The 15,245-nt window shown below is 39.6% G+C and overlaps 1 protein-coding gene across 1 annotated transcript; it reads left to right on the forward strand.

Annotated features, from left to right (window-relative positions):
* Positions 1 to 634: 634 nt before the first annotated feature.
* On the forward strand, positions 635 to 10,186 carry rack1 (receptor for activated C kinase 1). The gene is made up of 8 exons (XM_076292633.1): positions 635 to 840; positions 2,721 to 2,892; positions 3,075 to 3,222; positions 3,527 to 3,622; positions 6,304 to 6,414; positions 6,597 to 6,737; positions 9,132 to 9,242; positions 10,078 to 10,186. The coding sequence occupies exons 1-8, from the start codon at positions 732 to 734 to the stop codon at positions 10,141 to 10,143; spliced, it is 954 nt and encodes a 317-aa protein (XP_076148748.1). The 5' UTR covers positions 635 to 731; the 3' UTR covers positions 10,144 to 10,186.
* Positions 10,187 to 15,245: the final 5,059 nt, after the last annotated feature.

Genomic DNA, 15,245 nt, shown 5'->3' on the forward strand with positions numbered 1-15,245 from the left:
ATACTATATACTATTTATATAAATATAAAAATAAATATAATAAATATAAAAATAAATATAATGTGTCGTTTTGAGTGTTAGCAGTGCAAGGGTATATGAAACAGTGCAGGAGTAAATGTAAACAGGTAATCAGGGCAGTGCAGTCAGTGTAAGCAGGTAAACAGTGCAGAAGTAAAGAGTAACCAGGACCAGGTAAGCAATTAAGTAATCCAGCTTAAGTGCAAATGCTAGACAGGAGGTGTAGGCTAGTTTTGTTCAGCAGAGTTAGCCTCTGGAAAGAAGCTGTAGCCTACTACCTGAGCTTGCTTGTGCGCAGGCTCCTGTATCACCTGCCAGAACAAAAAGCCATGTTGACAATATAACCGTTTACTCTGTATGTATTTACTCATGCAAACAATGAGTGAAAATTCACAAAGTTACTATTTTTTTCTGTGGTATCAATTTAAATGTTAGGCCTACAATGCTAAACATTACTACGTGTGAGATACACTGTAAAGGAAATAAGCGTGGGAGTCTTTGCCAACTCCGATCATAAAGAGGGCGCTATCACTCATATACAGTTCGTGTAGGCCCGAATATCTCAGAAGAAGTGCTGCCCCAGTGAAATGGTGTGCTTCCGAGTTTAAACTTCCTTTTACTCGTGCCTGATAGTGAGAGGAGCAGGGAGGTTTTGGCCCTCCAAGAAAATCTGTTTCCATCTTCTTCTAAGAGGCACTTTTATACTCGCCAAAATGACCGAGCAGATGACTGTTCGAGGTACCCTGAAGGGGCATAGTGGATGGGTCACTCAAATCGCCACAACTCCTCAGTTTCCAGATATGATTCTGTCTGCATCTCGAGGTAAGTTTTTCGCGGTGTGGGTCATGCGCGGTAGGTTCCTGCTAGGTTTAGTTTGGGGGAAAATACAGTTTTTCTCAGCCTTAGTTGGGATGGTGTTTGTGTTTTTCCTCTTAATAATTCCTTTACATGTTAAAAATGATGTGTGCCGTATAAGAGTCACATACGTTTAAGCAAATCGAAAACCCATCGTTCGTCCTATGGTGGACGTCATTATTAGCAACCATGGCTAGCAAACGTAATTAGCTTGGTAGACGACTCAAAGCGTCAGCGCCACGGACATGGGCGAAGCCGGTTTCTTTTTTTTCTGTTTAAATTATGTTTCCAGCATGTTTTCTTAAGGTACATAATAATGTGCAAAGATACCAACGCTTAATTTTCTCTATGAACGTCTAAATAACCCAATGTTAACTGAGATGAACAGAATAGGATATAACAGGCTTAACGCGAACGCTACTGAACTTAAAGTTAGAACATAGTGACACAGGTATGGAGACTGAAGCTTGCGCGTAAAAGTTAACGTCAACGTTAGAAAAACGTTTGTTTAACCAATGTGTAATGGCGAAACTGAACCTTTAAACATGTGTTAACCATATTTTGCTGCAAGCGTTAACGTTAATCTGAAGTGGGGGCGCCAAGTGAACAGTTAAGGTGCTGAATTGGCGTAATGTTAGTGGCTAACCATGCTTAGCAATGTTTGCTAGTGGTTGTTGCAATGCACACGGGAGCAGCTTGTGATATGTTGTATGTGTTCCCTCGTGGTTTGTATGCAGAGTTGTAACATGTTGTGTTGCTATCTGATTTCTTTGCTTTTTGACAGAACGGAGTAACTGACAGCCCTAACCTGTCATTGGTTTTGTTTGTAGCCTACCGTAGTGTGGGATTCTCTTTGCTCCCTAAATCTTGTTTGTAAAGGCTGATGCCTGTAGCAGTCTTGCATACAGTTATAGTATATTGGGGATTTTCACATTATTTAAGCTTAAGGAAAGTAGGCTATGTTGAAATATAGGAGCCCTCCTCTCAACCATCTAGTCAGGGTTTTCTAGTATTTCCAAGTCCTTAGCCAAGTGTTATACCATTTCTGAAAGGTAAGACTGCCATGGTGTACAATCAAACATAATTGGAGATCGCTTACCGACTTCATTATTGACTGAGCAGCATTTTTTTTTTCCAGTTTTTATTCAAGGCAACATCACATTCAGAAAATGGGCTGCTGTTCAAGGATTATAAGTGCTAAGGCAATAATGCATCATATCTTGCACTCTAAACAGGTCACTGAGCCATAAGAGAATGACCAGTTTACAAAAGTCATGTGGCATATGGTCCAGATAATGCAGTGCTTTAGATCGGTAATTTTTTTTTTAACCTTGGATAGGCAGTTTCATCTTTAGGAATGCCAGCTTTTTTGTATGGGTGAAGCTTTTCCATGAAATAGTGAGGTTAAATTAGTTGGCAGGCATGGGAACAATGTGTAGTGGATGGAAAGAGCAAGTCACCTGGTCTGGCTCTGGTGGTGTTTAGATGACAACAAAAACGATGCAAATGGTGATTTTTCTGTGTTTGACCCGGTCATTTAGATGCAAACGGAGGTTTAGCCTCAGTGCAGCTTTATAGCTTCAGAGACATGGGTTCAATGCTGTGCCAGGTGGCTGGTCTCTCCCTTTGCTTCATATGGCCTGCCATTGAGCTTTCAGGCATTCCTGCATCTGCCTGGTTGGGATGAAATATTGGTCTCGCTCAGTCACACAGAATTGTGTTACTGTTTGGGAATGATTACTTCTGAAGTGTTGAATTTCTGTAATAAACATTTATTTGTAACCAGGTTGAAAGTCAGTCAGGAAATTGCCAGTACTGGTCCTAATTTTGACGATCTGTCTTTACAGACAAGTCTATTATCATGTGGAAATTGACACGTGATGAGACAAACTACGGAATCCCCCAACGTGCTCTCAAGGGACACTCTCACTTTGTGAGTGATGTGGTCATCTCTTCTGATGGCCAGTTTGCCCTGTCTGGCTCCTGGGATGGTACCCTCCGCCTGTGGGACCTTACTACGTAAGTGATGAGAGTACAGCATGTGAAACTTTGCAGCACTAGTTTCTTTATGAAGTGATGTCTCATGAAAGATTGTGTGTTTGTTTAATAAAATTTAAATTGAATATTCTAGTGGTGATAATTGTGAAACAATTGGTAAAGATACTGTTTATACCTGCTGTGTCTCCTTCACCCATCTCCAGTGGCACCACAACCCGTCGCTTTGTGGGACATACCAAGGATGTGTTGAGTGTTGCCTTCTCTGCGGACAACCGTCAGATTGTGTCTGGATCCCGGGACAAGACCATTAAGCTCTGGAACACACTGGGAGTGTGCAAGTACACCATTCAGGTGGGTCTGAGCTGTGGAAAAAGTGTAAGAGGCAGTGTAGAGAAAGAATTCTGATAGCCGAGGCACTCCTTAATTAAAATTTCTTTATTACAAAAATGACATGTCCTGAAAGGACAACTTTAAAATGCCCATGCTATGGGAAAAGTTGATTGACATAAATGAGGAACATTACTGTTATGTATTGTCAGCAACTATATTGCTTTATTGAGAATTTTTGTAAGTAGTGTTCCGCTTTAGACTAATTTCAGATGAGGTGTTGCTTGAAATGCTTTTTTTTTTTTTCTCTCTTTCTGAAATCCTGTAGGATGAGAGCCACACAGAGTGGGTCTCGTGTGTGCGCTTCTCCCCCAATAGCAGTAACCCCATCATTGTGTCTTGTGGTTGGGACAAAATGGTCAAGGTGAGTAATGCTGAATGTTGAATAGTACACTGACTACATCCAATCGTGTCGCATGTATTAGTGGTGTCATTGGTTTGTCATGGCTTGCAGTATGTAATAGGGGTGTGTATCTTCATTCGATACGATTGTATAAGCTTTTACGATTCAGAAACGATACGTGTTAATACAGAACAATTCTTTGCGATTTGATAGGATATGATGTAATGGGGCCTCAAAATGCTATACAGTTGAGTTACCATTTGTTTAATTTAATAATGAAATGGAGTAACATTTGTTAAAAAATAATGAAATGCCTAGGCTATACTGCTAGCAAGTGATTTTTGTTACTTTATGGTGTGAAATTAAAATTGCATGTCACTGGGTTTATAATTTCTCCTTGATTGACTGAATTGAAAGACTGATAGTTTAAAACTGAGGTGTAGCTTCAGCCTTTTAAGTTTCGAGTGGCAGGGGGAAAAGTGCCTGGATTACCTTTCATAAATAAGGAGGCTACTAACACGCGTGAGAAGCAAGATTGTTACATCAACAATGACAGGTAGGCAATATCCTATGCCCTCCCCAGTTAACTTTCAGATATTCATCGGAGCGATGGGGAGGCTCCCATGGAAAAGAGAATGCCGAAGGAGGCTGAGCAAAGTTATAACAGACAAGGCGTGTTTGTTGCAGCTTAAGAAACTGTTCGCTGTTGACAGTTAGTGACTGAATATATAACTTCATTCAGGATACTGGAACACACGTTAACGTCACACAAGTAATGACACAACCGATTTGTCATTTTAAAATCAGGGCATTGACCGGTTCATTGAACATTTAAACTGATGTAGGGGTTCGCATATCGACGCACTTGCATCTATAACGTTCAGATTCGTTACTGATATCTATCGGTGAATCTTAGCACCTCCCAGTATGTCATGAGGTGCATACGCCACTAATACATTACTTTTCTCATATCTGGTGTATCATTTAATCAAGCAGTAAGCCCCAAGAGGTTTTAAATTAGCAATTTTAAAAAGGCTAAGAGGGGTGTTGTCTTGCCCAAAACCCTCTTAGCAGTTAAAAAAATCACTAAAGATCACTACGGCCCGGTGGTACTTACTTTTCTAGAGTTTCTTTCTACAGTTGGTACATACCTGGCAAGGGTTCAGAGAGGTAACGCACATAAACAAAAAGCAATTAACTTTTGTTTGGTGTAGCAATGCAATGTGCTTACAGATGTTGAGAAATCCTTGTCTTGGTTCACCTTGAATACTGTTTTTTTTTTTAAACCCTCTTTCCAATTCACCTTTCACCCGGCGTCCAGAACGAGGCTAAAGGTTACACTTGACATTACTCCTCAGTCCAGCAGATGATGGTGGTAATGCACTCTGTTTGCAAACTGCCAAAAAAAGCTCGCTGAAAAAGAAGGCTTCACTTCACTTGCCTGTTCTTCAGTGAATTTTTTTTGGCAATTTGCAAACAGAGTGCATTACCACCACCATCTGCTGAACTGAGGTGTAATGGCAAGTGTACGCTTTAGCCTCGTTCTGGCCACCGGGTGAATAAGACGAATGGTCTCCTGCACTGTCACCTTTGAAGTCAGTCTGTTTACTTGTGTCCTGGCAGCCTGATCCTTTAGAACGAGTGCCTTCAGTCAGTGGTCCTCAGCCCCCTAGTGGTCTGTAAAGGCATTGTTAAACATGCATTCAATGTATTGATAGATACTTTATTGATCCCCAAGGGGAAACACTATTTTGATATAGTCACTGAGGTATCTTCTATATGGGTACTTGGGGTCACCAAGTGGGGACCTGGACAAGCAGGGATCTTGCAGAATTGTAATTCTCACCAAGATTGTGGGTGTGCTACAATAAGTGCATTTACAATAGAGTCCCGAAGCCATGACGTAGCGTTGCCAAGGCAACAATTTCACTGGATCTAAACAAATCAATCTACCATTAGAAATCACCATAGCGGTGGCTTTCTTAATATATTTCAATCATTTTACAACGTTTCTAAGACGTTAGTATATTTTTTTTACACTGTAGGAATCACATACTACAACATATATTCATACCAACACGATCAAATTCGTGACTGCAGAGTTTTATTTTAGCATGGGTTTCCTCCGTAAAAGAGACCTTCATGCAACTTCACAGCATGCGGTTAAAATCCTTAAATTCATGGACGTGTTTTGGCTTTATTTTTTTGGCAAAAAACGTCGCTCTTAACAGCCACCAGTCTTTGAGAAGACGTGAAATATCCACTGGAATTTTGTTTCTTTCTATTACACCTGCTAGGGAACCCGTGTTATGTGGCTAAGCTGCTGCCTAGCAGGTAAAACACGTTTAAATGGATATATTTATTTTTATTAGCTAGAAATGATGCCACATGTCTACATTCAATGCTATTTATGCCACTTCGAAAATTTGTTTAGATCCAGTGATTCTGCCGTCATGGAAACTCTACGTCACACTTCGGGACTCTATTGGGTCCTATCTTGGGCTCTGTAGAATAATAAAAAAAACAACAAATTGAGTGATTGTGGTGAGCCAGATAGTGGGACCATTATGTTTGTCACTAAAATCAATTATTAAACGTGATCAATATTGATCATATAATCATTTTGGCCATAATCCTGCAGCCATAGAGATTATTCAGATACTGAATATAATTACATGAATGCTTCAATGCTATTGTTACAGGTATGGAATCTGGCAAACTGCAAGCTGAAGACCAACCACATTGGCCATACTGGGTACCTGAATACAGTCACTGTGTCACCTGATGGCTCTCTTTGTGCTTCAGGTGGAAAGGTAACTTCTGACCGTATGCATTGCCCTCACCATTTGATCTCTCAATATGATGTAAACATTTAATACCACCTGTATCACTGTGATGATAAAGAGGCTGTTTCTGAACTTGGGTTTTATATTGGTGTTCTTGAAGTGGGTAATGTAATGGTGCTCACTGACTAGCTGATCTTGTTTGTTTACAGGATGGTCAGGCCATGCTGTGGGACCTGAATGAGGGCAAGCACCTCTACACCCTTGATAGTGGTGATGTCATTAATGCTCTTTGCTTCAGCCCTAACCGCTATTGGCTCTGTGCTGCCACAGGCCCCAGCATCAAGATTTGGGTAAGAAAATTAGTTTTGCTCCTAACTACTGTTTTTGGTGAAATGGTTTGAAATGTTCAAGCAGATCCAGTTATTGCCATTTGCGACTGATCCCTGCAGGACGTGGACACCTTATTGCATCTGTGTTTTTAACTAAATGGGCCGTCAACAAATGTAGCAATTAAGCTGTCTTGCTCGTATTTAGAGGTATTCTATCCTGTTGCTAACTGTCTGTAATTAATGTAAACTGACATTTAGAAAGTGTCATACACATTATTTAAAGGAACACATACTTATTCACCGTTTTCCCTGGAGTTGGCTAAGTCCATATGTGGGTCATTCTATAATTCGGGGTATGTTTTGCGTCTCCATGAAAGATTTGGTTAGCAAAAAATAAATCTTTATGGAATCAATTTTTAACAATTATGCTAATAAAACGACTTAACCAAAAACAATGCTTTATATTTATAGACCCAATTTATCCACAAAATATTAACTAAATGACCTACACCCAGACTGTCTCCGCAGATTCATGCATTCAACTTGACTAAACATAATGTTAAGTCTAACGATCAATTTTTTGGAGATTAATTTACTAACATAAGTTCCATACAATGTCTTTTCTGTATTATGTGAGATTTTGGTAACACTTTATATTGACACACATATTCACCATTAATTAGCTGCTTATTAACATGTATATTGGTAGCATACTAGCCATTTGTAATTAATTGTGAATTAAATGTGAACAAAGACCCAACTTTAGAATAGGGAACACAGTATTCTGCATTACAAAGACTGAGTTATTTGTACACTATTAGCACTTGTGGTTTTGTGTCTAGTTCCATATGAATAGACCATCTTTGATAAGTATTATTAGGGGTGAATAACTTCTTGTGGTACCACTTTACAAGCCCCATGCTGAGCCATGCATATTTAGGTCATAGTTCATATGCAACAATTTACTTACTATGAATAAGGGGTAATTAGGAGCTTACATAGGGGAAATTCTTAATTAAGGGTAGAATAAGGTCTTGCAGAATATCCTGATATAAAAATATTTTTCTGAATGACTGATATTTATGACGGCACACTTTATGCAGATTAGCCTATAGCCTAGGCCTACTATTTTTTATTACAACTCTACCTCTTTAATTCAGCTGTCTGGTTGAAGCCTGGAAATATTGTAAACAAAGTAGCATAGTTGGCTAGCTTAGCCTATCATAGTCTACTGATTGGACTGTTCAGTTTCCCCATGTGTGTTTAAGTTTCAAGGTAATACTTGTTCTCCTTGGGACAGGCCCTTTTGGGAAACGTTGGTATTGAGATGATCAGTCAACTTCAATGCAAGAGTTTTAAACAAATATGTGCAGCATGCTAATGATGCTAAGCGGATTTAATAGTAATTTAGCTAGTCGTCTACATGCGTCCTTGCTTTCACGATTGTGAATGTTTTATTTAAGTCGCGCGTGTTCATTGAGCAGGAGAGGGAGGGAGCGCGAGAGAGCGGGGCAAGGAGAGGGGGTTTACTTCTATACTGTTTGGTAAAGTTGCACACATAGTCTACAATGAAAGCAAGGAGAGGTATGAAATTATTATTTATTTATTTGTTTTTGGACAACGTAGGCTACCGATAAGTAAAGCGGGAGTTGTGGGTTGCTTTTGCGGCTGCGTAAACTGCAAAGCACTGCGTGAAACACTAGAAAGGGTGTCTCGATTCTGCCTTTTCACACCGCGACACAGTATTGTGGATATGAATGTCGCGATTTCGGTTTCGAATCGTATATCGTTACAGCCCTAATACAGATCATGTGGTAACTAGTTTGAGGTTAGGATGTGGAGCTAAGCCACAAAATGATGGGAAATGTCAACTGTTATTGTTAATTCTGTGTTAATTCTGCATGGATTAATGACAACAGAGTTAATGACATTTATTAATGAGTGTCAACTTTACTCTTAAAATGATGATATATGAGGTTTTTTTGGTTTTGTTTCAAATGTATATCAGAAGATCTGTTACAACTAATATTTTTACCACAAGATATCTTTTTAAAATTGATATGTTAAAGCTATGATTTTTAAGAAAATATGCACCTCTTGGAAAATACCTCTTCTAACTTGCTGGGACCTTGTAAACGACCGATTTGCCGGTTTAGGTAATTGTAAGATGTCCAGTCCTGATTTCCGCATTTAATCTCTATTCTTGCTACCACAGCAAAATTCATGGACTTGGACTTTCAGTGGGTTTTAATTTTAAATAAATTTGCTTTAGCTAGTCATCAATGAAAACCCATGGCTCTTCACCTGGAATATGTTGGTATTTTTAATATTGGTATGGATTTGTATCGACTTGTATATTTTAACACTGCTTTGGAAAAACTAAAATACCTTAAACTTTAATTTGTGTTCCAACAGGATCTTGAGGGCAAGATCATTGTTGATGAGCTGAGACAAGAAGTCATCAGCACCAACAGCAAGGCTGAACCCCCACAATGCACATCCCTGGCCTGGTCTGCAGATGGACAGGTATACCATTTTTCTTAGAGCACCAGAATATTGCAATATTCTAAGTCGTCTATCTGTGACCCATAATCATGGCTCCAGTGCATTGTTTGCACTGGAAACCTCCGATGATTAAATATAATCACAAAGTTTTCTGACTTATGGTGCTGATAGTCCTGCAAATATGAGGAGGAGAACATGGGTTTATTGACAACTTTAGGGCCTCATGTATGAAGGATGATATGGATGAATGGCAAGGCTTCTCTGAAAACTGGAGATTGAATAGGCTTTAATTTGGTTTGGTTAGAATTTCAAAACTGGTGCTTGATGCACTGTAATGTCAGTGATTTTCTGTAATGGACAGTCTGCCATGCTTTTTCAGTACCCTAGCAACCATAAGTAATTATTTTTTATTTGATTGGCTACAACAAGCAGACTTTTTTTTTCACTGCAAAATGCACATTTAAAGGCATTGATGGTCTGACCGCCACTGGTAAAAATTGAACATGGATGGATCCGGAGTCATCCAAGTCATGACTGAGAGCCTCTTGATTTCTTTCTAGCCATTTGATCAGTGCCTTTGATGCAAAGACATTAACATTTTATGGAATAGTCAAAATGGTAATAGATTGCTGTCATATGCCTATAGATTAACATTTTATGGAATAGTCAAAATGGTAATAGAGATTGCTGTCATATGCCTATAGATTAACATTTTATGGAATAGTCAAAATGGTAATAGAGATTGCGGAGTCATATGCCTGTACATGCCTCATACATTAGGTTCCAAGTGTTGTTAATCTCTTCATAAACAAATTATGTATATGGTGTGTATTGACACTTAATTCCTGTCCAACAGACCCTGTTTGCTGGCTACACGGACAACCTGATCAGAGTGTGGCAAGTCACCATTGGAACACGATAAAGGTTGCCTGATCAGTCTTCAATTAAAATGTTTTGAAGATTAACTACTATTGTCATAGAGTCTTATTTCAAGGACAGTGATGGCCTTCATCACATGTTTTCATATCATGTTTTCAACCAATGGTTGTGCCCCCCACCAGTGATCTGTCAATGCAATGGTCCCTGGCTGCATTAGTCACATGCACACTTATGGCCCATTTCCACCAATTGCACGGTATTTCATGGGGGGTCATCCCTATGTTCCCCGGGTCCTATGTTCCCCGCTACCGGGGAACATAGAACCCTTTTTTGAAAAAAGGGTCCTATGTTCCCTGCTGCTTCCAAGTAGACTGCAGCCTCACGGCAAGGCGCGGGTTGGTAAAGTGCTGTCGCGCGTGTTTGAGCTCCGAGTCGCCTCTTCTTGGAGGAAGAGCGCATGTTTGAATCTGCAAGCACGTTCACTAATGAACATTTCTTGACGAAGCTGGCCTATCTTAGCGATATATTTGATATATCTTAGCGATACATTTGAGTTAAATGTCCAGTTACAAGGCAAAGACAAGCACCTACCTCACCTAGCAAATAAGATTACTGCATTCACCAAAAAACCTTGAGTATGGGACAGGCGCCTCGATCGCGACAGTTTTATGACTTTGAGATTTCTGAGCGAAATCGCTGAAACGTCTGATTGGGAGGCACTCTTGTGATCCCATGTATTAAACGGTAGGCCTACATCATATCCCTGCAAAGTTTATTTCAAAAATATTTCCCAACCAGCAGTGCTCACTCAGTATGACTGGATTATGGATCCATTTAATGCAGCATGTTGGCATTTCATTGAATATATTGTACAATGCTGTATAATGGCCTATGCTTCCTAATATGTTGCTGGAAAACAGAAATATGTGTGTTATGTATTTATTTATTATTATATCTGCAGTACCAGCTGATTTTAACTTGAAGAGGATATATTTAGAACTTGACAATTTTAAGCTTGACCTACCACTTTCTTAGAGCGATGAGGGACAGGTGGGGCTCGAGAATGCCCCCTCAAAGTGGCGAATGAAAGAAAAAGTTTGAGAACCACTGGTCTAGTTTGTTAACTACCACAGTCACGAGTTGGGTCGCGATAGTCTGTCATTTTTAAAAAGTGGGCCCCCAGAAAAAAAGTTTGAGAAACACTGTTAAATCTAGCCGAGTCTGCATGGCTTCAGTCCCAAGCTTGTCATTGTCTTTGCACTTGGCAAGTCATTGTTGATTCTTACTGTACAAGAGGTGAAGGAGGTGATCTAAAATAGCCTTTGGTTGAGCTGTCGGAAGAATGGGATTCATTTTAATGGAACAAATGGATATCAAACTACTGGGCTATAGACCCAAAGGGACATTTTTGGATTATTGATGAGTCAGACCAAAGGGGCTTCGGAGCAACGCGCAGTCCCCCCTGAATGGAAAAATGAACAGAACAAACCAATTAAATATCAACTTAAAAAGGCATGTAGTTGTAGCGCGTTTCTTCTGTGAGGTGCAGCTCGTGTGTGTTGCTGTCCTCAATTTAGTGCTGAAGCGGACAATGCAAAGTTACCTAGAATGTTAACTTTGAACTCGTTATATTCAGTAAAGAAGCACTACACAAGTAAAACCATTGTAGGCCTATGTTATAAAAAATGTTCTATTATTTTACTCCGCTATACTCAACGTGGAAGTTAGGAAAATCGCCCTTCTGGCTTGTGTCAATATTGCACCGTGCGCGTATGTGTAGGTCTACCTGGTGTGCTACGGCAAGCAACATTGATAGAAAAATACACTTTGCTACCGTTGCTACGAAATGTGCACTCGCAAGCATATCCCATGCAATTTCCGTGGTCAGATACAAGGCGGGGAACATAGGACCCTTTTCTACAAAAAGGGTCCTATGTTCCCCGGTCCATACAAATAGCGGGGAACATAGGACCCGGGGAACATGGGTACGCTCCCTTTCATGGCATGCAATTATTTCTGTCCCAATTGTCAAGATTTGTGCACCGTGCCAAACGGTCGATGCCGAGCTCATTTTGAAGATTATTTGGTCTTGGTACGGTTTGGCTAAATTGGTACGGTATGCAGTTGTTGATTGGGCAACAGAAAAACGCCATATGACTGAAGTGGTAGCAGAGTTTTACAGAAGCAGTTAGTCTGTCTATGGAATTTGAATGGGAGTGTGACTTTGCATACTCTTGTACAATGCTATGTTCCAACAATAGATTTATGTGCAAGTTCCTTCAAAGAAGTAGTTTTTTTTATTTTAAATTGACACCACACAATGGACTTAGTTTGCATGTTTTCCTAGCTTAGCATAAGCATGTTAGCAGGAATCCCACTCTTCATTCATCCCATACAGCTTAATTTCAATTTTCAGTTTAATTTCACTTAGATTACCAAAACATTACACACCTCATGGCGCTTTACAGTGTTAAAACATTCAAAGAGCCCATGAGTAACAGGGGCGAGGGAAAAACTCCCTAGATTTGGAGCTGCATATAGGAAGTAACCTCGAGCAGATCTACGACTCGAGGGCCTGACCCATCTGCCTAGGGTCAGTTACAGGGCAGTAAGGTCTGTATACATGATAAATGAAAGGTTAGTTAACCGTAACACAAACTTATTGTTTCCAGTCTGTTTTTTTTACTAGCAGCTAATGTTAACCAGACCAGAGTTCAAAACTTAAAGTTCCCTGAAGTGATTGACAATTGATAAGAATGCATAGAATACTGTTCAGTATTAGGAGGCAGAGCCACGAGTTGAGGTAATTGAAAGTCGGTAAATGATGATGTACAATATTTATAACTAATTGGTAAACTGGTTAGCTTACCATTACAACAATGTATATTTAAAGCTGCAGTTGGCAAGTCTGACAGATTGAGGGGACAAAATTTTGAATGTTTACAACTCTCATGCCCCTCCCCTACTACCACTGAGCACCCTCTAATCGAGTTTGTGCCCGTCAGTCCGCACCAGACTGTGATTGACAGTCAGATCTCACACAGCCCTGCTCTGATTGGACCAGAAGAACTGAGAGCTGTGGATTTTTGCAAAACAAATAACAGGTTCTAGGTGGAGGTAGAAGTGTTGGTTTTTTTCTAAAGCCGGCTGATTTATGTTCTGTCGGAACAGAGTGTCGGTTTCAGTGAATATGATCAAAAAAATCTAACCAACTGCAGCTTTAAAGGAGAAATCTGGACGATTTTTACATGGAGAGTCCTATTGAGTCCCAAAGACTCAACACTTTGAGTGCCAAAAACGCAATATTGTGTTTTTTGTTCCCATGAGTGGAGTGAAAAATGTAAGTGCGATAAAGTTGCATATTAGTATGATATCATTGATCTCGGTATTGAATCATACATTTTATGATGCAGATTTAAAATAAATCTGTAATTTAAGAATAGTCCAAAAGCTTCCTTCGTTCTCACAATTCAAGATGACCACACGTGGTCATATCTTTAACATGCTTGCCTCTAGGTCGACAAGTACTTCAATCCATATCTAAAGATAAAGGAAACCCCTTTTTTTTTCTATTTACTCCGTTCCACACAATGTAGTTAACATGCTAATGTGCTTAGGCCGACTTAGAAAATGCGAATTGCTGTTGATACAGTTCTTGGTATGGGTCATTCTACGAAACCGGTGCCTTTTCACTTTGACATTTTTTTTAAAAATCATGTAGGACAAACCATATTTTAAGACATCCACATGATATAAGACATATATGACCTGCATAAAAAAATATTTTCCCACCTCAGGCATAAATCCCTATTAATATTTTCCTTTTTATTGTAGCCCAGGTGTCTTTTTTTTTTTACCACCCCGTAACGGACAAGATGCGCTCCATTTTAGACATAATGCATAAGCTTACATTGAATTCAGAACATTTCATGTTTTCCTGTCATAAAAATGTCCTTAATTTGATATTAAAAGTTATAGGTTTGTTTTTTAATTGGAGATTTGCAGAATTTAGATTCTAATCTTCAAACTGTGAATTCCACATGCCCATTGGTTGGTGGGAGTAAAATATTGGCTATTTTACTCCCTATTGTCAAATTAAAGCTACATGTGTAAATAGGCCCACTTCATCACACTATGATCAAACATTTATTTATGGCCTATTTCACTCACTCTCTAGTATTTTTTTTAAAAAACACACGTTATGGGGTGGTAAGTCATGTTACAGGGTGGTAAATCCTGTTACGGGGTGGTTAATTTTGTTTGTTTCCATAATTTAACAATAATTTGATTAGTTCTGGACATATGTGTGGACTGTTAATGTCGTAATAAGTCAAGATCCAAAGTATATATAAACATATTTATTGATATGAAGTTCAAAATGCATGTTATGTCATGTAATACTGGGTACATTCAACATGGATAGATTTCAGAAGATTGAGTACATTCATTTTGAAATATGATCATAAAATTGAGTACATTGAAAAAGATAAAGTACTCTCAGGAGGGGTGTCAAAAGCCTTCATTCTAGCCTTCGCCTACCCTGGAAATCCAGAGTTCTCGCAAGAGCACAATGGAATTGTCTCTGCGAGGCACTCTGGCAATGAGCAATGATGCACGTTACTTTTTCCCCTTGCATCCCGTAGAACCAATCAAATCGTATCTGACATAGGCGGGCCAGAGGCGAGCTAAACTGATGACGACAGCGTTGCAACCAGGGGGTCAAGAGCGTGCAGATTAGCTTCGGCATGTTAGCATACGCCATTTTCAAATATGGCGCTGCATGGAGCATTTGGAACCAGCTCCATGCACGAAAATCCATGTTGGGCACGAGCTCTCATGCGCGTACATGTTGGTGGGCGGGTACCTATTCGGCGGCTACAGCCAAACGTTATTCAGTGCGTATTTCTTGAGGATCCTATGAGAAGACGTGCATATTATGGTTGTTTATCCATCATATGACAAATAAACAAATAAAGAAAATTGTATTGATCTTGTTTCGTTGTTGTTTGTCCCGAACAAACGTAGCCTAAACATGATTAAAGACAATAAATTACACAACAGCGGCATAAAGACCTTGTCTCGTTACACCATGGGTCTCCAACACGTTGCTCTCAACCTATAGCCGCCCCCTTTGGAGCTTGCTAG

This window comes from Alosa pseudoharengus, unplaced genomic scaffold (genome assembly GCF_046254945.1).
Source record: "Alosa pseudoharengus isolate Yale_2024_CS ecotype anadromous, Long Island Sound unplaced genomic scaffold, YU_APseudo_1.1 YU_APseudo_1.1_scf_19, whole genome shotgun sequence".
Lineage (NCBI taxonomy): Eukaryota > Metazoa > Chordata > Actinopteri > Clupeiformes > Clupeidae > Alosa > Alosa pseudoharengus.